This window comes from Colletotrichum aenigma (genome assembly GCF_013390185.1).
Source record: "Colletotrichum aenigma strain Cg56 chromosome Unknown KSG_Cg56_contig01, whole genome shotgun sequence".
Taxonomy (NCBI): Eukaryota; Fungi; Ascomycota; class Sordariomycetes; order Glomerellales; family Glomerellaceae; genus Colletotrichum; species Colletotrichum aenigma.
The window spans coordinates 7,515,089-7,534,778 of record NW_023500907.1 but is presented as its reverse complement, the minus strand read 5'-3'; the positions used below and the strand labels follow the sequence as shown (position 1 = coordinate 7,534,778).

The following is a 19,690-nucleotide window of genomic DNA, read 5'->3' as shown; positions in this document are numbered from 1 at the left end:
TACGCATCGACCTTGCAGCTGCAGTTGAAGTTGCTGCATGGCATTTCAGTAGCTTGCGAATACCTACTTACCTTACCTTAACCTGCTTGGTTGAAAGTGTCACAGAAAGGTGCGTCGCAGCGGTGCCCTGTCTTTCCCCGACCTCTTCTTCTATTTCACTGCGCATGTCAACCCCGTCGCTTCGCCCGGAATACGCGGACTGGTTCAACCCGATCCCGCGTACTCCGTATTAGCCTCCATTTCCAAGCATCCGATTCCCACTATTCCCATTTCCCATGTGTTTTCGGCCCCGGCGTCCAGGTCCAGGTCCATTCCCAACCACCCGCAGCCCGCCCAACCGCCTCACCACCGCCAAAAAAAATTAATACCACCACACACAACACGTTCAAACCGCGCGCGCGCGACTAACACACCGACCGCCAGATACCTTACTTCAATTTGTCCGAGGCGGTCCGCTTCTTCTCGTTTCCATCTTTTTTTTTCCTTCTTCGTTTCCTGTTGATTGTCGTATCGGAAACGACGGGAACGAGGAAGAGCGGCCTACCAACGAGAACTCGGTACCTCCCACCCCAATCTCCAATCCGCGGGACCGCACTTCTTTGTTCGTCTTGAACTGTGTCGGTCATCTACAACTCTCCGTGGGAGCGCCAATCATCCCGCCCTCCGGCCGCTGCACCCGTTCCCCCGTCCAATCCCGTTCGTGACCATCGGGTCTCTCGGATCGCTCGTATTGCTTTTTCACTCGACCGTCCTGCTCTTCACTACCACCTGTTGTCCACCAGAGACAGGGCCGCTTATTCGAGATCCACGAAAGCCACCGAGGGCACTTCTCAGCTTACCTTCCCGCGCTTACCTCGCTCACCCGCCCGCGCGCGCCCATTAGCAATTACACACATCTCAGATCACACCGACCCAACTTTCTCCTCCACGACCCAGCTTTACGCGCGGCTTTCCCCTTGCCCACGTTGCGCATGATGGGAAATGTCGACCCCTACGTCCGCCATAAAGCTCTCGGACGCCGGCCGTCGCGATGACGGCCCAGCACCCCATCCTCTGCCTCCGGCGTCCGCCTCCGAGCCTGGTCTGCCAATCCCCGTGAGCCGTGAGCCCTCTGTTACGCCTCACAAGTCGCCAGCCGCTTCAGATTCCCAGACCCAAGGTACGTGAGACGATCTACTCTGGAGCCACTCTTCTCATCTCTCACCGCTGGACACTCGACCTGCGGGAGCCTTTGATCGTCGCCCTTGTGGCGCAGACGTGGACGGTGGATGCTAATCGTGGTATAGGCAGCAGCTTTCCAACCTTCGCCAAGAAGACGCCTACGAAGCTGAGCCGGAGTACGACTCCGAATGCAAAGGAGCTCAAGCCCGTCAAGCCTGCCCCCGCCGCTGTCCATTCTCCAGCTGCCATTGACCCGTTATCCCAAGTGAGACGTTCCCTCGGTGCTTCTCAGGGCCACCTAGCTGACATGTTGAAGCACATTTTGATGCGAACCAACACCGACCACACTGTTCCTCCACAACTCCGGCGACCTCCAGACAGCCCTCTTCCCGACCCTGAGCAGCCAACGAAGCTTGCCGTACACGCATTCGATGCTCCAAAGAACAAGTGCGTGCCGTCGATGGGCTGGCTTTGGCGCAAGTACTGACAGGCATGTAGGAAAGTAGGGGGTTCATTCCTGAGTCGATTGAGCATGCGCGGCGGCCGGAGACGTGACGACGATGAGGAATCTGTTTTTAGCGATCAGCGCACTGAGGGCAATAATGCCCATGTCTTTTCCTCTGTCATCGGTTCCGGCTACATCCCCCATCACAAGGAGCCCCCGCGGTACATCCGCATCAAGGCGCACAACAAGAAGAACCGCGAGTTCAATCGCATGTTCCTTGCCCAAGAGCTGACAATCCCGCAACCCGGAGCAAACGACGAAAAAGGCGCGACGGTGACGACGTCGAACGGTAGCCGCCGTTCGGACAATGGCGGCGCAATTTGGGCAACCGAATTCAGCCCAGACGGCAAGTACTTCGCCGCTGCCGGAAAGGATCAAGTGGTACGGGTTTGGGCAGTGATCTCGACTCATGAAGAGAGACGGCGGCATGAAGACGAAGAAAGCGCCAACGATGCCAATGGGGAGAGGCTTAGTGCGCCTGTGTTTCGGAGCAAACCGGTGCATGAGTTCCGGGGTCACACGGGAGAGGTACTCGACCTTAGTTGGAGCAAGAACAACTTCCTGCTATCGTCATCGATGGACAAGACTATTCGTTTATGGCACATCAGCAGAAAGGAGTGTCTCTTCGCCGCGAAAAGCAATGATTTCACCACATCAATTTGCTTCCATCCCACGGACGACCGGTTCTTCTTGGCGGGATCCCTTGATTCAATGCTCCGACTTTGGAGCATTCCAGACAAGGCCGTGGCCTACTCGGCGCACGTCTCAGACTTGATTACGGCAGTGGCATTTTCGCCCGATGGCAAGACGGCCATTGCAGGAGTTTATTCGGGCATGTGTATGTTTTACGATACCGATGGTCTCAAGAACGTGTCCCAACTCCATGTCCGGTCTTCCAGGGGCAAAAACGCCAAAGGCAGCAAGATCACTGGAATAAAGACCATGGTTATCGATGAGGAGGTCAAGGTGCTGATTACTTCCAACGACTCGAGAGTTCGTCTGTACAACCTCCGCGATAAGAGTTTGGACGCCAAGTTCAAGGGTCTGGAGAACACCTGCAGTCAGATTCATGCGGATTTCAGTGACAACGGACAATGGATCGTGTCGGGAAGCGAAGACAAGAAGACGTACATCTGGTCGGTGCGCTCGGCAGACTCGGAGAAGGATAAGCCTTGCGAATACTTTGACGCACACTCTGACCGGGTATCGACGGCCATCTTCGCGCCGACTAAGTCCCGCCAACTTCTCGGCGGCTCGGGAGACCCTCTGTACGATCTGTGCAACCCACCACCCGTGACGCTTATGAGCCTCGAAGAGTCCATCGCCAGCCAGGGAGGCCAATCTGATGACGACACCAAAACACAGGTGAAGAAGCCCGAGGAATCCCCTCAGTACATTGAGAAGTCAAAGCATTTTGACGGACAGATTCTGGTCACGACTGACCAATCTGGCGTCATCAAAGTGTTCCGTCAAGACTGCGCGTTCATCAAGCGCAGACATGAGAGCCGGCTAACGGGGAGTATGGTGGGTCGGAGCGGAAGCGTCGCAACCCGCACCAGCGTTGGCAGCCATAATCGTTCACGCCGGAGCTCCATCACGCGAGCCGCGGCTCCGGGTGCCTCTCAGCTTAGCTCTGATATTATTTCTTGGCGGCAAGGAATTGAGCATGGACGTCCCAGCTCGATGGTTCTCACGCCATCTCAGAGCGAGAGGTCCCTGTCGCCCAACAAAGCGGCCCGAACCCCAATCAACACGAGTGCAGCCAACCTCGCTTCAGAAGCGCGGAAGCAACCGTATGCCGGCTCACCGCAAGCGCGGCCGCAGCTGCCCGCGAGTCCGACGTCAAGCCGGGCATCCCGCGAGAGGGGTCCGTCGATCCCGCCGACGCCGAGCTTCTCGTTCCGGTCGGCGGACGAAGACGATGCTGAAAGCGATGAGCTTCGGCTGGATCCTGCAGGCGCAAGCTATTCGTTCTGGAACCTGAACCGATGGCGTGGCATCTCGTCGCTGCGCTCATCTGTATCGTTCAGCAACGTGAGCGCTGCGCAGTCACAGGGACAAGGCCGGCACAGCATGAGCACGGCGGACACTACACCGACGACGGCCAGCAACGTCACCAAGGCGTCTCGGCGCAAAAGCATCGGCCCGGGCATCTTCGACAAGACAGTCGAGGAGGAACAAAATGGCACGAGTATAGAGAAAGACATTACAGAGAAGGTCGAGACCGATCCCCAACTGCTGCGACCTGGCGACAGCGGCCCCAACGGCCGTATCAACTCCATGGTTAGCCGCCTTAGCTCGGAGTACACCAGCGACGAAGGCGATCAGATGAATTGCCAAAAGTGCGGCAGTCGAGAGTTCAAGGCCAAGAGGGTCGGCGGGCGACAACGGCTCATTTGCGTTGGGTGCGGCAAGCTCGTCGAGGACGGTAAATGAAAAGAGTAAGTGAGTGTGAAATTTAGATGACGACGACGATGGATGAATGAGTGTCTACTTGGATTCGATGTTCTGGACACAACTTGACGAGGCGCATTAGTCATGAACAAGATACCATATACCCCCGTAACGGCTGAAGAGAGAGAAAGGGACGAACAACAGCATACATACACACATTTGGCATTTTATTTTGGTTTGTTTTTATTCAAGGCGTTCTGGGGGGAAAGATGTAACAAGCGACGATAGGCGCAGGCTCAGGATTGGAGTACATGAAAAGTTTCCTCAAGACGTATGCATTTAATTTACTCTGGTATCTACCGAGACTCCTCCCATGCTGTTTTGCTCTTAAACTTGTGAAATGAATTTGGAGGCCACAGTGAGACCTCTCACCTCAGAGACATTTTCCAGTCGGACCTCTTCCCACTTTGCCCGCCGAGGGTGTACCCCCCAGACACCGTGGACCCGTCGTCGGGCTTCTTCTCGGCTTCTTCGGCCTCCTTCCTCTTCCTCTCGGCCTCGGCCTTCTTGACGGCCGCGGCAGTGTCGTCGGCAGCCTTCTTTTTCGCCAACTGGCCCAGCTCCTGGACGGTACTGGTCAAGCTCCGCGGGTCAGCGCCGCGGATGGTGGCGCGGCCGCCGTTGTAAGGCTGGCCGTTCTCGAAGAACATGAAGGTGGGCATGGCGGTCACGCCGTAGCGGCGGGCGACATCGGTCGCAGAGTCGACGTTGACTTTGACAAAGACCAGATGGCCTGGTTGGCCGTGCGTGTTGGCGAGGTTCTCGTACATGGGCTTGATTTGATGGCAGGGCCCGCACCAGTCTGCGTAGAAGTCGGCAACGAGGTACGTGTTGGCGGACTTGAGCCGGTCAAAGTCGGCGAGGTTGGAAGCGTGGATGACGACCATTTTGGATGTCGCTGCTGCTGTGTGGCTTTGTGGGTGCGCAGTTCAGTTTGGAATTTCAATGGTGAGAAGCAAGATCCCGTGGCTCTCTGTGTGCCGTTTATATGTTTACTGGGGGTTGTGTGAGTTTGATTATCGCCGTCGCGATGTGAGTTAAAAAATAAAAATACATTGAAAAGTCGCAATTGTCAGCTTCCATTTCCAGCAACTGCAGTGCAGGTGGGGTCAGCCGCCGAGGAACCTTCCAGGTGCTCTCGCCCGGGGAAGGCGCTATGTGTTGGCTCCCTGAAGCTTCCGTCATTGGCCACCCAGCATCCGTAATCCACGCCGAACACCTACAGAGGCTCGAGAAACACACAAAAGAGCATTTGTCACTTTCCATCCTTCGCTCTGACAGGCTCAACGAGGGCATTCTCCTGTACCTCATGCGGCCGTCTGCATGTGTTCTCCAAGATCGCAGGCGCAGTTCCACACCCCTCCCTGGCACAGGCCGCCGAACCGGCGCCTTCTGCATGCGACCCAAGTCACTGGATCTTGACGGTCCTGTGCATCGATCTACGCATAGCTGGTCACAATACCAAGGTATTGCCGATCTTGATGGTCAAGCCGGAAGGGCGCCTTTACTCGACTATGCGACAGTACAACCGCCGTCTTGACAGAGGAGGGATACCAGCACCAGAGACCGCCAGGCCATCTCTCGATCTCAACTGCGATCCTCACCATCCACTACGCACCATCCCAGTCGACATCTCATTCCGGCACTGCGATAACGACTTCTCATTCCCCCTCACTTCCCCATCCAACTTGCCTTCATTATGCGCCCATCCACTAACATCCTGTCGACAATGGATCCGTACTTCCGTCATCGGCGCACCACTTCTCCTGGTTATGGTCCAAGGTTGACCAAACAGCCGCCCTGGAGGTTCTGTTTTGCAAGCGCAAAGCTGGTGAGGGTGAAGGCCCCAACTGCGGGGGGACACACAAACCTCAGAGTCCGGGTCTGTGGACGGCCATCGTCAAGCGATGTGGCCACGACACACAACGTAAACCTCAGCCGACCCAACAGGTTCTATCCCAGTTATCGGGCCATTTTACCAATAAGTCTTGCGAACAAGAAGTCGGAAGAATGAACCAACAGCCTCTCAGCCTCCTTCGTCCCGGCGTCAGATGACCCCATGGAATGTCTCGCAAAGGTCGTAATCCCCCCCCCCCCCCATCCCCAAAGCGCCCGCCCGCCCCCAGCTCCAACCTCATCCATGGCTCTCGCCGCCCCTCCACGCAGGCCTTTCACACCTTCACGACCCTCATCGGCGCCTATATTAGCGCGAGCAAGCCGGCCCTCGAGACCTTCAAGCTGACGCCCATGTATCCTTCAACTATCCGCGGTCTGGCCCAGCCTGGTCCCTGCAGACATTTCTCGCCAAGTGGATGTGCCTGGAGATCAGGCTGTCTCTAAATGACAGAGGCGCTTCCAAGTGTCAAAGACGTATTCTCATTCGATGACCGCAAGGCTTAGTGCTTCTGGCCTCGCCGGCCCCCACCTCTACAGTCAGTACAAGCTGGCTGGGAGCTTAGGGGTAACATTCAAGTGTCCATGGCAGAGTTTCTCCTGCCTCAAGCGCCGGCGGCGAGCGTCTCGCGATGCTTTTCATGGGGAGTGATGGTTGTGAGCCTATGAAACGGACAGTTTGGGTTGTATTCCATACAATACCATGGTCTTAGAGGTCGATAGGAGGTTGGCTGTAACCTCCTTTCCGGAAGAGACTCTGTAGATCAGGAGACTGGCGCTGGCTGTTCAGCAATCGCGAGACGAGCATCGTGGGTAATTCATGTTTTGGAACAGGATTGGATGACTCAAGTGTCGACACTAGCGAAGCTCCGAGGCTGGATATGTTCGGGGTGGTCGGCGAGTTCATATAATGTCCCTGGCCGCTGTTCAGCTTGAATGTGGTGACCATCGTGTGTCTCTACAATCAGCTCTTGTCGTATTCAAATTTAAAGTCTCCTGAAATATCCAATGATGGCTGCTTATCAATCGTTGAACTTTGGTTTCGAGCTCGAACTCTCGTTCAACAGTAGCAAGAAGCACAAGACGTGGCTTACCATGGCCCAAGACACCAGCGCCCGTCTCACCAAAAAGGGGGTCAACAACCAGGTCAAGGAAAAGGTAGACCCAAACTACCGCAAATGGTCCATTGTTCAGGAGATTACCATCCCTCAACATCCATCCAAGAACAACTGTTTGTAAAGGGTGTCCGAGACGATGAGAAAAGACTGACCGTTGATTCAGGGGCACTTGAACTGGTGTCTCCCGTATTCAGCCTCGATTCCCTCTGGCTGGCAGACACGGGCAACATCTTTTCCGCCATCCAGAAGCATTCATCGATCCAGTATATTCCGCAGTGCAGCACCCACGTCCACATCAGCCAAGACGGCCAGGACTTCTCGCCGTATCAGCTAGCCGCCCTGTCCAAGGCAATTCTTACCTACGAGGCACGCTTCGACGCCTTGGTGCCCGCCGACAGAGAATCAGCATATTGGTGCCAAAGCAACCGCTGGAATCCAATCATGGCACGCTGTCAGACCTTGGAGGATTGTTTGGATATCCTCGACACGGCCTCGCAGCGCGGCACATCCGCCGTCGTCGAGGCGATGTGCATCTTCCCCGCCTCAAGCGCGTACGGCCGGGCCCACGGCAGAAAAAAGGATTTCGTCCACGGAAAGGTCTACAAGTGGAACTTTGCTCGCCTCCTCGGCAATGAAAACGGGCGAACGATCGAGTTCCGCCAGCCTTCTGGGAGCACATGTGCCGAAGACGCCATTGGCTGGGTCCTGTTGACGTTGACCTTTGTCGCGGGGGCCACCGGCGGTGGAAATTGTATTGGAGCTTTGGAAGCCGGCGGCGATGACAGGACTGAGTTTTGGCATCTTTTGTGTCGTGGGGCGGAGGTTATGGGACTGGACCCTTTCTTGCTCGATGTCCTCAGCGGCTTTATCGCTCGGGCGTCAGCTTGAATCTTTCATCGTCCTGTTCGAGCATCTGGTTCTCAGTCGTCTCCATAATCACAAGTCGATCTTTAGTGCATACACTATCCTAACACATAGTGCTAGCTAAGTGGACGATACTATGTTATTCCAGTCATGCTAGTCGTCCTTGTCGTCCCTACAATCCTAATCATTCGCACTCGCCCAGATGGCAAAGCTCTTTCTATACTCTCATCATCAATATTCATGCAAATGTAATGTGTGGCTGTCTTACAAAGTCTGGTCACGTAGCTCAAGTTCAATGGGCATTATGTGCAGTTGGCGTCGTCCGGGCTGACCGATTTGGATCCGGAGCCTGGCCTCCGCGAAGCCCACTTAGCCGACGTCCGGACTCACTCTTGGATGTTGGTTCGGGCCTACATCCGGCGTGTGTTACTACCTTGAAATGTGCAGTTAATTTACCTGGGGCGCCGTTGTCCCAACGGACACTAGTATCTTAGCTGGCGAGTGTCGTTTCCCTCATTCTGATTGAACGAACCAAATTGCAGTCAAGGACAGGAAAGGTAGCTTCCGTTAATTTGTCCAGCTGACGGGGCTTCCGGAAGGGAATGCAACGCAACCATTTTCTCTTGGCACAGCTTTAGTATTTAAACTCTTGAACTTGGCATTGATGCTTGGTTCGATCGCCAAGGTCGTCAGCTGCTGTAGAAACCCATTCTGAATCTCTGTCAACAAACCATCTTCAAGATGGGCGTGATGAATCTCTTGGTTTCTGGCCTGTTACTGGTGGCTTCGGTTCAAGCCCAGAGCACTGCTCCGGCATGGGGACAATGTCAGTCTGCATTGCCTTTGGTTCCAAAACATCAGCACTAATATGACGCCAGGTGGAGGGCAGAATTGGACCGGCGCAACTTCTTGCGTGAGCGGATATACTTGCTCAGTCTTGAAGTAAAGGCCTCTGTCCACGAGAAGTATTCAATTACTGACCATAAATAGCCCTTACTACAGCCAGTGTATCCCGGGATCAAGCACACCAACAACCACATCGGCCAGAGTCTCAAGCACACCAGCCGTAACTGGCACCAGTACCCGTGCTACGACGACTTTTGTGACAGTGACGACAACAGCAGCTGGCGGCGGCGGTTCCGTCCCCACGACCCTTGTCTCGGGTTGGTACTGGATTCGTGCGGTCGCCTCGCCAAACTACCACAGCTACCTTCAAGCCAAGCCCACGAGGACGCCCAGCAAGGCCTATCTCGATTCGCCCAGCACCGCCGGTCAGTTCAAGATTGACGATGGTCAACTGGTCCACCTCACTGGATCGTCTTCGCTGTACCTCAACGTCGAGAACCCTGCAGACAAGACCCAGCGGAAGCTCGAGACGTGGTTTGCGACCACCAAGAACACGTACGGCACGTTCGCCTTCCAGGGCGATACACTTACATGGAGCACTCCGGATATTAATCGCCCTAACCTGGCTGCCTGGCTTGTCTGCGAGAATCAGGAAGTGTTTATCAACACGGGTGCTTACTTGTACCAGACGCCGGCAGGGTGTTACGATCAGACTGTGAGTGAAAAAAAGCTCCTACTTGAGCCTTCGTTTACTAAACTGCTCAGATACACTCTTACGGAGGCTCAACCGCAGACCTTTAGGCCCTCTCCATACCAGATAGACTCGTTCCGAAATCCTCATAATTCCATTAGTTCTCATACCCGTCAAGCTCCTCGCACAAAACTTTGCTCTAGACTGTTGTCTATGCATGGCTCTCTTCGATCTTCGTTCCCAGCTCCTTCGCAGGGCTTCTCATGACAGTCTTGGTGGTCACGTTGAACCAATGTTCTCCGACGTAAGAGACAACCCAGCCCCTGCCATCAGACAGCGTCACGTTGTCAAACTCCTTCGGCCCAAAGTGCCTCTCTCCGTGTAGCGCGCCATGGCTCGTGAAGGCATACCAGACGTTGAAATGCATGCCGTCGCCCATCGGTGTGAGGCTGAAGGTGATTTGGTTCGCGGTAGTGTGCTCGATTGGATCTTTGCAGACTGTCTCTGTGACTGTGGGAACTATGCGCGACGCGGGCATGTCTACCCGGCACAGCACAAGGCCAGAGCTGGGGGTCGGCCTGATGGTGAATTGGGCACTATAGAGATATGATGTCAGTCATTTGAACCATCGACGACTGATTTAAAATGTACGAACAAGCTTCCTTCTGCCGGCGTCTTGCCACCGGCAAACATTTGGTGAATCTCGAAGATTGGCTCTTGGGCTTGGAGGACCGGACTGCCGAGAGCCAGGCCTGGCAGAAGGAGAAAACCCAAGAAGTTGCGCATGTTGACGTTGATGACGAGAATGAGGTGATAGCTGTGAAGTTTCTGAATCTCTTGATTTGTCCGGGGCCTCAGACTGCTGTTGGCGGGGGTCCCTCGCCCCTTATATCCCTCATCACGTCTGTGAGAAAACCTCTTGCGCTCTTGGCAGGTAGTACACCAAAGCTGAAGCTAAACAACTCACGATGCGCCAGCGGAGATGCAAAACTTCCCACAATCTTTGCGAACGGCCGATGAAATGCCGCAAGCTTCACTTCCTCGCACCATCATGATGCCCCTGTCTTGCGAGCTCGGCGAGGCAGCCTCACCGAAGCTCCCAAAATAAGCCCACCATGTGACCATCGGAGTAATACCCGGGTGCAAACATCGAGTTGCCAGGGTTATACGAGGCTCTTCAGGGCTTCGTGCAACCAAGCAAGCCGCATCGAGATCTTCCAATCGGCTCGCCGCCCGGCCGAACTCACAGAACCCAAGAGTCTTGACATCCACGTGTAGCGACCGAGACAGGCCAGATAAATGTTCACGCACCACAGACGATGCTCGCTTCTCTTTAACAAACAAACTTTTGGTATCCCATATTTTTGACTATCCACATTCGTCTAAACGCTAATCGTACGGAAGACACTAAACTCATCTCCGGTAGCTACCAAGCTGCCAGTGATCTGAGGGTGCCAGTGCAGCTCCTTGACGTTGGACAGGTAGTGCACAAACAGCAGCTGAGGCGGTACGTCCTTGACACCGCCAGTGTCCTTGCTCTCCTCGTCGTCGAGCTCGACAGCCAAGTCCCACAGCGTGACGGTGTTATCGGCCGCCGCAACAGCGACGATGCTGTCGTCCGTGGGGTGCCACTCGACGCTCGTGATCTGCTCCTTGTGGTAGTTGAAGCTGGCGATGGGAGAGGGCTTGTCCTTGGCGGACGTCGAGCTCTGCTTCCACTGGCGCAAATCCCAAACGGCAAACTCGCCGTTGTCATCGCCAGAGGCGAGGAGATGCGTTGTCAACTTCGACCACGACATGACGTTGACATCGGCCGAGCTGACCTGCATCGTCAGCGCAGGCTTCCTGCTCTTGCTGCGCACGTCCCAAACGCGAATGGTGCCGTCGCTCGAGGCGGACGAGAAGACGGACTGTTCAGAGGGACTCCACTGGATCTCCTCAACGGAGCTGGTGTGGCCCTGGAATGGCCTGGTGTCGGTGACGAAACCGCCGCCATCGGTGCGTGTTGTGACATAGATGAGACCGTCGTTGTCACCGGTCAAGAGCTTGCCACCAGGGACAAGAGGGGACCAGTCCACTGCGTAACCCTCGGCCTTGTGGGCGCGGATAGTAGAGACTGGCTTGTTCTGTTGGGCGGTGATGGTGGTGCCCGGGTTGTCGAAGGAGTAGAGGTGAGGGGTAACGTCATGAATGAAGACGTTGGAAGATTCGGTCATGGTCGCGGTAAGGGTCGTAGGGGGCTTGGTAGGATCTTGGTTGGGGATCTGGTGGGCGCGAACTCGGTTCGTGGTCGAGTTCAGGGGGATCGCCTTGTGTTCGAGAATGGGGTCCGAGTCCTCGTCGTCGTCGTCGTCTTCATCATCATCGGAGTCCTCCTCGCCCCTCTCCATGCGGCTCAAGCCGCTGAACTTCATGACCAACAGCTCGTTGTCGTTCGCTTTGGCGTTCTCTGCTTGTGTACCGGCGACGGAGTACATGGTGGCGGGGTAGACCTTGCGGTTGTCGCCAAGGCTGTCTCGCAGGATATCGAAGGAAAGGCACGGCCAAGGAGTGCTGATGTTGTGCAGCATCTGGTAGGTAGATGGGTCTGGCGCGAGCGACTGGCCGGGTTCGAGCTTGTTGCGTCCGACGATGAATGTGCCTTGGTCAACCTCCATTGCGCCTGATCTGTCAGTCTGTGGACGGTCGGGGGGATCGCAAACTTCTTACCCTCCTTCTCCTCGGCTTCTCTCTCGGCATCTGGGCGGCCGTCAACACCAGCCTCCATGATGCCATCCTCACTCTCGCTCTCGAATTCGTCCTCGAATTCGTCCTCGAACTCGCCCATGCCGGGGTCCTTGTCGTCAATCTCCATGCCTTCAGGGCGATCGCCACCCTTGAGGGGGGCATCGCCCATTTCGACGTCGGCAGCGCGCTTCGACATTATGCAGTTCTTTGGGGGAGATATTAGTGTCGAAAAAGAAGCGGCCGGTATGCGCTGCGAATTGTGAAAAAGCAGTGCTGCAGAAAAAAAAAATTAAGGCCCCGCGATTTGTGGCGCGTGCCGGCCGATAGGTACCCCGCGTGGCGCTAATCTGCGCCGGGAACCGTTGCGGTGTGGCTTGAATAAAATATCACGTGGCTCAGTTCCCCCGACGCGTCGCGCTTTCCATTGTCTCACTGGAGTCACATTGCCTTCGGTGTTGATTGCCCCGCCATAACGAGTGACGGCCTGGCCTTCCATCTTGACGGCATCGGGCTGCTTCTTAACCGACCACCGCACTCTCTGCTGGATCCAGCAACGCCTCTCCCCTTGACGATGTCTCCGAGAAGAGTATCGTCATCATGGCGACGCATCAAAACACCTTCAGCGTGATCTCGAATGGCGCTCCAGGCGGTGCTCCGAGTCGGCCGCCCATGACGTCGAAGCAGGCCCAGAAGCTCTACAAGCAAGCGAACAAGGTTCCTCGACGATCGGAAGCCGAGCAACGAAAGTGGGAGAAGGAGAGGCAAGAGGAGATCAAGAAAGAGCTGGAGCGGGAACGCGCTGCTGTCAAGGCAAAACAGGCACGAGATCGAAAGAAGGCAAAGGAAGAGGAGGCCCGCGAGAACCGACGACGACAAGGACAACCCCTAGTTGATTGTCGTCCCAGTCAAGATACTATCGCAAGATTCGTACGTGGGAATGGGACGAGCAGAAAGAGGGACTCGTCGGGTGAGCCGATCCCCGAAACCGAGAAACCCAACGTCGCCACCGCGACCAAGTTGGCAGATCATGCTCCCACCAGCAGCCAGTCGATACGCTCGCCCCGAAGTGCGGCTTCTCAGGAGCGCCGGGTTTCTATGCCGCCGCCAGTGTTGAAGACAAATCCCGTACAAGCACCACAGCCGCCTCGTGTGTTTAAAGCGCCGGTAATTAAACCGGCTCAGGCTGGTTCTACTCATCCCACACCTGTGGAGAATCCACCGAAACCACCTCCAAAGTCAAGAACGAAACGATTCATGATGCCCAAAGGACTTTTGCCAGGCCAGCAGCCCACACATCCTAAGCCCGTTAAGCAAGAGAAAAAAGACTCGGTCAAGCAAGAAAATGTTTGTCTGGAAGCTGTCAAGAAAAAGGCAGACACGGCTCAACTAGGAGACCAGAAGCCTCTCGGGCCACGTGCGCCAACACCCAAGTCCACAGATGGAAAGAAAAGTGAGGGAAAGCCCTTGAAACCGCCAATTTCGCTCGAACTAACCCCGGCTGAGACTTCAATCTCTGGGACTAAACGAGTTGCAGAGGGGCAGATGGAGCAGAGATGCAATGAGCAGGAGCCAGTTCAGCATGGCCTGGTTAAGCAGGTGCCGGTTGAGCGAAGGCAAGCAGTTGAGCCGTCAAAGATGCCTCCGCCACCAATACCCTCGCCGCAACGACCTACTTGTCTGATGCCGCCGCCGAATATGCCCCCTCCTCCAATTCCTCGATCGCGAATGACTCCCCCGAAAGTGCGCTCTTCGCAGGCGCCATCACCGCAGGAGTTGTCGCCTCAGAGGCCGCCGCCGAGCACCCAGGCCATTATCCAGGACTGCTTCGACGACTTCTTTCCGACAGCTTCGCAGTTGGCCCTGGAACTCGAGGATGATGAGCCTGATGAGAATTCACAAGCCTTCGCCCAATCTTCTCTCAAGGAATACGAGTCTCCTCGGTTTACCAGCTTGGAAAATAGTCTACCAGAGCGAACGCAACGGCATGTTCTGGCCCGGCCGGTGATCAGCGATATGGCATCACATCAAGCCAAGAAACCCCGTACTGAGGGTGTCGTCGAGTCTCACAAAAGCTCAAGAAACTCTAGACCAACTGCAAAGCCGTCCAGCGCTTGCTTCACCAGCGTGCACCACACGCCACAGGCAGAACTGCCTACCACTGCCAAATTTCAGACACCTGATCCCAAGCAACGAGGGAATCAATGCTATACAGAGAAACCAAACAGGGGCTTGCCGGGTCGAGCACCTTTCGCGCGCCCGGCCCCTGCGAAACCTACACCTTTCAGAGAATACGGCCAGACGACAACAAAACCCATCAGAAACGACCACCTGCACAGGACACCGATAACGCCCAAACCCAGGGGCATTCTACAGGAAATCAGTCGCAACCGCATTCCTCAGCCGAAGCCTCCGGCCGCCGCGAAACTTGTATTCGACGACTTCTTCCCCCTGATTTGTACTCAGGATTTGATGATGTCGTCGCAGGAAGTGTTGGAGATAGAGTCCCCGGCGAAGGTGGATAGTGAACCGTCCTCCGGAGGTTCGCTGGGAGGTCCCGAGTACCAACCATCACCCCTGACTGAAATGGACTTGGCGGCTATTGATTGGGATGACGACTTGGATGACTTTTGAGACGCATGGAAAAGCATTATCAAGGCGTTTAGGCGCCCCGTGAGACATAGCAGCATTTTGAAAACGGACAAGTATTATAAACGATAACATTGAGCATTTCAGGGGATGGTGGTGCAGGCGTTGTATACCCTTAGAACAAGCAGGACACGAGTGGGTCTTGGAATGAATAGCATGAATTTCAGCGACATGATACCAAGTGGTATATTCATCCTGGTTAAGGATATCATAATCAGATTTAGCCCTTGTGGACTCTATACACAATAACCTCAGAGTGACCGAGGCCTAAAGCTATGTAATGTGGATCTCTGTCATGTATCTCTCAGTTTCCTAAGCCTTTGAGGATCCCATCTGATACTGATGGCCCCGTGGAAACCACTGACGCCCATGCAGCGTGTAAAGCAACGCAAAGTCAAACCTATACCATGATCGGGGGAATCTCCGTTCCAGTGAAGCCAACCTCCCAATTCAAACGCCGAGCCAATGCATCCCGCTAACCCGGATGACGCCAACCCTCTGCCTGTGGCTGCCAAGCCAGCAATCCTTGCGATCATCGCCGCGAGAATCAGAGATAAATACCAACCCAAGAGCCCTTGTTCCCAGCTTGAGTGTCACATCCATCGACCGAGCAAATGATCTTACCCTCGGGGTTGGATGGTAAGCCCGTGTTTCGGCGCTTGGCCGTTGGTTTGCGGTTCTCGAAACATTCCTCACAGTACACCTAAATGAAGTTAGTCTCAACCTAGATTCTCTGCATATGGGACGGGACATCTTACATGTCCACAATTCTTTAGGGCCCAGAAGTGGTGCTCGCTACGCTGCCGCTTGCCCTTGCGTGATGGATGACTTTCGCTCGCGGGGACGTCGGGATCGTAAGCGAGCTCTTCGTTGCAGCACGGACATATCACGACCATGTCAGAGCCTGTGTCTCTCGTGTAACCTGGCTTCGCAGGAGGCGGAGGCTGGTGTACGGGTTTTGGGGATTCCGCGCGGTCGAAAGCGTTGTGTTCGTACTGCAGCTGAATGTTCCCGAGCGGGTTGTTAAGGTCGCCTGGGTTGATCCGATTATGCAAAATGCCGAGAAGCTGAACGTCCTCCTCTTGAGCGGGAAATAGACGGAGCGGGTACAGGTGTCTCCTTAGTCCCGCAGCCAGACCACTGAATGCGCTCGCCGGGTTGTAAGGCATGAAACCGCCTCGGTCTCTGTGCTCCCGATTTCTCCCTGGAATTGAAGGCAACTGTCTATCGGGTCGGCGGCGCGGAACTTCGGGAGAGTCATCCGTAAGGTCAATCACGTTGGGTGCGTTGCCGGCGAGGATGCTGCTGTCGCTTCGTGCAAGTGCTGGAGGGTTGCGTCCCTGCGAATTCTGCCGTCGAGGATTCACGCTTGGTCGTGGCGCATGGGATTGAACGGGACTGTCTGGCTCGTTCGTGAGGTCGATTACATCAGCTGGGCCTTGCTGGTTCTGCTGAGCTCTGCGTTGGGGTCGCTCCTGCCTAAAGTACAGTTCCAAGTCGACCAGCACATCGGGACCTGCACCTGCGCCGTTCGCGGCGTTGGCCTGTCTTGGTGCTGCCATATTGCCGGGGCGGTTGGGTCGTTGTGCTCTGTGTTCTATGAGGGGCGGCAGTCGATCGTCAAGCTCGTCTAATTCGGCAAGAAGGGCAAGCTCGAGCTCGCCTTCGAGATCAGGGGACAAAGGGTAGGAATCGGGACGAGAAAACAAGTCGGCGTATGGGTCAGCTGACGAGTCCCGAGAGGGTGATGTGTCTAGGTCTGAAAGCGGCTCTGGAGATTCGGACAGCTCCTCCGGGTCCCAATCGTGTTGTGCGTCGGCTTCAGAGTCGAAGGAGGGCGAACGCGGACCCAGTCGATCGGAGGGATTGGAGTTAGGGTCGGAGTGCTCAGAGACCAAGTCCTCAGCAGCGGCAAAGAATTCGTTGTAGGCCTGAATGTCGTCGTCGTCGACTGCTGGGATATCGATATCGGAGGAGAAAGGTTCAGGCGAAGAAGGTTCAGGCGAAGTATCTAGACTCATGATCCAGTTCCGAGCCTGGTGGGTTGGCGCTAGAGATGTGTTAGTGTCCTAAGCCCGAGTAATGCGAACAGAGATGTGTGCACGAACAAACCGTGTCGTCAAAAATGCGCAGAGCAAGGTCCAGGGAAATCCAGGCCACAGGTAGCTGTGAGGCGTACCTCTGTACGTCAGGTACGGGTCGTGGCGCTGAGTCGCGGCTTCTCGGTGGAGAAATAGGGTAGGTAGGAGTGAATCTCCTACGACGGGCGCGAAAGTTGTGCGACCATCCCGTGGGCAAAGTCGTGCGCGGTCGGATTCCCAGCTGCGGAGGCGGCGAAGTTGTCGGGGGTATGGTGTTGCTGTTGAGAGCAAGTCTGGTGGACAAAGTGCACGCAGCCTCGAGATTGCCTCCAGGCTGGGTGAGAGGTGTTGTTGGTGGCGGTTGCGTTAATGTTGTTTAGATCCGAATGGATGGACGGAGCACCCGACACTGAACGCCTTAGATAAGCTCACACGGTGCAGGGGCGATTGAACCCGATAAGCTGGACCCCTCTGCGCCAATAGGGAACGTGGGTACCTGCCTGCCGAAGGGATGTCGCTAAGCGAAGAACCTTGACAGCGCCCATCACAATGACGGTGCAAATTGGCGTTAGGCCTACGGTGCTTATGTCATACCTTGGCCCCCAGGAAAGGTTACTGCCTTAATAACTCACTGAGTGTGTAATCGTCTCGGTGGTGATTCACTGGGGGCGAGAGTTATGTTAGATGCTGGGCTGTTCTCAACCAAGGTGCCTAAGGTAGGTAGGCCCGGGGAATTACTGCGCACCAAGATCGACACATGGCGACGGCCAATGCCCGGCAAATGCGCTCCGTCGCAAGAAAAAATCGAGGCTATTACCCCAGACAAACAACACTCCTTATACATCCAATATGAGCCCAAGACGTCGGATATCATTTTGATAGACTTGTCCGCCCCATTACTGCCTATAATACACATGCGGCAAATCCGGATACTTCCAGCAACTTTTTATTCCGCCTTAACTCCAAACACAGAAACGACGCCATCCTCACTGACAGAAACCAGCTGTTTGGCTCCAGGGCCCCATTTCACAGACGCCACTGCAACGGAACTCCTGAAAGGCTCCGACCATGCCTTGGAGCTCTTGATGTATTGCTGAACAGTGACACCTCCCGCACCGCCAGTGGCTAGGAACTGGCCGGTGTAGTCCCACGCCAAAGACTGGACAGGTCCGCCCGTCTCCAGCGTCTTGGCTCTAGCAGCGTCTCCCTCCTTGCGCAAGTCAAAAATTGTAACCGAGCTCTGGCCCTTCGCCGTAGCCGCCAGCCAGAATCCGTTTTCTGAGAAAGTCACAGCCTCAACGGGCGCGCCAAGAGAGAACGCAGTGGCGAACTCGAGGCTTGCCGTGTGAAAGAGCTTGATCTCGCCGGAAACCGTACCAGCGGCGAAGAGGTGGCCGTCGGGGTGGAAAGCAGAGGATGTCAAAGCTGCGGCAGTCAGTGATGGGCGCAAAGACTTATGCGACGGGCCAACAACTTACATGCGTCTGTGTATGCCCTGCTGACTCTTCTCAAAGCGTGAAGATCGTAAAATGCAATGCTCTTATCCGAACCAACGGAAGCAAGCAGCTCACCCGTGGGGTGAACGCTGAGCGACGTGGCAGGTCCAGCGTGCTCGGAGAGCGACGCAATTTCCGCACCACCCTCGAAAATCTTGACGGATCCCTTGCTCGTGGCAAAGATGAGCTTGCTTCCAGTCCAGGCAGAGTCGAGAACAGGCTCATTGACTGCAACCTGGCGTTCAACCTGCTGCGCTTCGACCGAGTATATCGCCGCCTGTCCATCACGGGCACCAACGGCAGCATAACTACCCTCGAGGGCAAGAGAGGAGGCTTGCGAAAGGGGTGTTGATGTGGAGGCCACAGTGTCCAAGGAGGCGATATCATCGGGGGTAGCCCAGCCCTCAGGAACTGGACGCTTCTTGCGACCCTTGGACAGCCTGCAAAGTGTCAGTCAACCGTAGCAATACACTCATCCTTGGAAAGACATACTCTTGATGCTTGGCGCTGACCTTCTCAGCCAGCTCTTCGGGAAGAGCTTCGGCAGAGTCGATAGCCATTGCATCTCCATTTGTAGCACCAGCGGTGACGCTGACCTTAGACAGCGCCTCTCTGGCCTCATCCCTCTCTTTTGTCAATCTGGCGATAACCCTGACGGCGGCATCGTGTTGGTACAGAGCCGTAGCGAGCTCCTCTCTCGTTCTTGCCAGCTGCTCCTTCAAGTTGAATGTCTCCAGAGCTAGCGCATCCCACTCGTTCTGGAAGGTCGCCAGCAGCGCTGGGATAGAGGTAAGGGTCGGGGGTCGAGGTCGGACGATGTGCGACTGGGTCAACGGGAGGAGATCGTCGGCCGTCAAGGCTTCGCCGGTGACGGGCTCGGTGCCGTTCTCTTCGATGTACTTTTCGATCAAGCGCTTCTCGAAGACGGTGCCTGTCCGTTGTTAGCCACATCTGTCGGGCGCAGCGCGCGACTACCTACCCGACTTCTTTGAGGCAACGGGCTCCTGGGGAGCTTCTCCCGAAACTGAAAAACGCGTCAGATACTTCCAATTGAATTGAGAAAGATAGTCACTCACTTGCGCAAAGCATCTTATCAAACGTCGCGATGTAATGGCCGTTTGATGGTTCGCGTCGGCTGTTCTCTCCAAAACAAATCTTCAGCCTCGATGCCTGCCTGGTAGTAGCAGCTGGCGGTGGACCCAGAACTT

At 55.5% G+C, this 19,690-nt stretch overlaps 7 protein-coding genes across 7 annotated transcripts; 3 read left to right on the top strand and 4 right to left on the bottom strand.

Moving 5' to 3' along the window:
• Positions 1–981: 981 nt before the first annotated feature.
• CGCA056_v001989 (putative WD repeat-containing protein) lies at positions 982–4,102 on the top strand (the record flags this gene model as incomplete). Its single annotated transcript, XM_037317248.1, has 4 exons — positions 982–1,159; positions 1,287–1,426; positions 1,478–1,608; positions 1,660–4,102. 4 exons carry the CDS (start codon positions 982–984, stop codon positions 4,100–4,102), a joined length of 2,892 nt encoding a protein of 963 aa, XP_037185326.1.
• Positions 4,103–4,488: 386 nt separating this feature from the next.
• On the bottom strand, positions 4,489–5,007 carry THIO-0 (Thioredoxin-like protein; the record flags this gene model as incomplete). Its single annotated transcript, XM_037317247.1, has 1 exon — positions 4,489–5,007. The coding sequence occupies one exon, from the start codon at positions 5,005–5,007 to the stop codon at positions 4,489–4,491; it is 519 nt and encodes a 172-aa protein (XP_037185327.1).
• A 2,017-nt stretch (positions 5,008–7,024) lies between these two features.
• On the top strand, positions 7,025–8,019 carry CGCA056_v001987 (uncharacterized protein; the record flags this gene model as incomplete). The annotated part of the gene is made up of 2 exons (XM_037317246.1): positions 7,025–7,244; positions 7,295–8,019. The coding sequence occupies 2 exons, from the start codon at positions 7,025–7,027 to the stop codon at positions 8,017–8,019; spliced, it is 945 nt and encodes a 314-aa protein (XP_037185324.1).
• A 1,724-nt stretch (positions 8,020–9,743) lies between these two features.
• Positions 9,744–10,318, bottom strand: CGCA056_v001986 (uncharacterized protein; the record flags this gene model as incomplete). The annotated part of the gene is made up of 2 exons (XM_037317245.1): positions 9,744–10,128; positions 10,188–10,318. 2 exons carry the CDS (start codon positions 10,316–10,318, stop codon positions 9,744–9,746), a joined length of 516 nt encoding a protein of 171 aa, XP_037185325.1.
• Positions 10,319–10,914: 596 nt separating this feature from the next.
• rrb1 (Ribosome assembly protein rrb1) lies at positions 10,915–12,455 on the bottom strand (the record flags this gene model as incomplete). The annotated part of the gene is made up of 2 exons (XM_037317244.1): positions 10,915–12,194; positions 12,242–12,455. The coding sequence occupies 2 exons, from the start codon at positions 12,453–12,455 to the stop codon at positions 10,915–10,917; spliced, it is 1,494 nt and encodes a 497-aa protein (XP_037186220.1).
• Positions 12,456–13,354: 899 nt separating this feature from the next.
• Positions 13,355–14,890, top strand: CGCA056_v001984 (uncharacterized protein; the record flags this gene model as incomplete). Its single annotated transcript, XM_037317243.1, has 1 exon — positions 13,355–14,890. The coding sequence occupies one exon, from the start codon at positions 13,355–13,357 to the stop codon at positions 14,888–14,890; it is 1,536 nt and encodes a 511-aa protein (XP_037185323.1).
• A 562-nt stretch (positions 14,891–15,452) lies between these two features.
• prp19 (Pre-mRNA-processing factor 19) lies at positions 15,453–19,571 on the bottom strand (the record flags this gene model as incomplete). Its single annotated transcript, XM_037317242.1, has 7 exons — positions 15,453–15,608; positions 15,664–16,955; positions 17,977–18,411; positions 18,465–18,922; positions 18,975–19,413; positions 19,462–19,506; positions 19,559–19,571. The coding sequence occupies 7 exons, from the start codon at positions 19,569–19,571 to the stop codon at positions 15,453–15,455; spliced, it is 2,838 nt and encodes a 945-aa protein (XP_037186211.1).
• Positions 19,572–19,690: the final 119 nt, after the last annotated feature.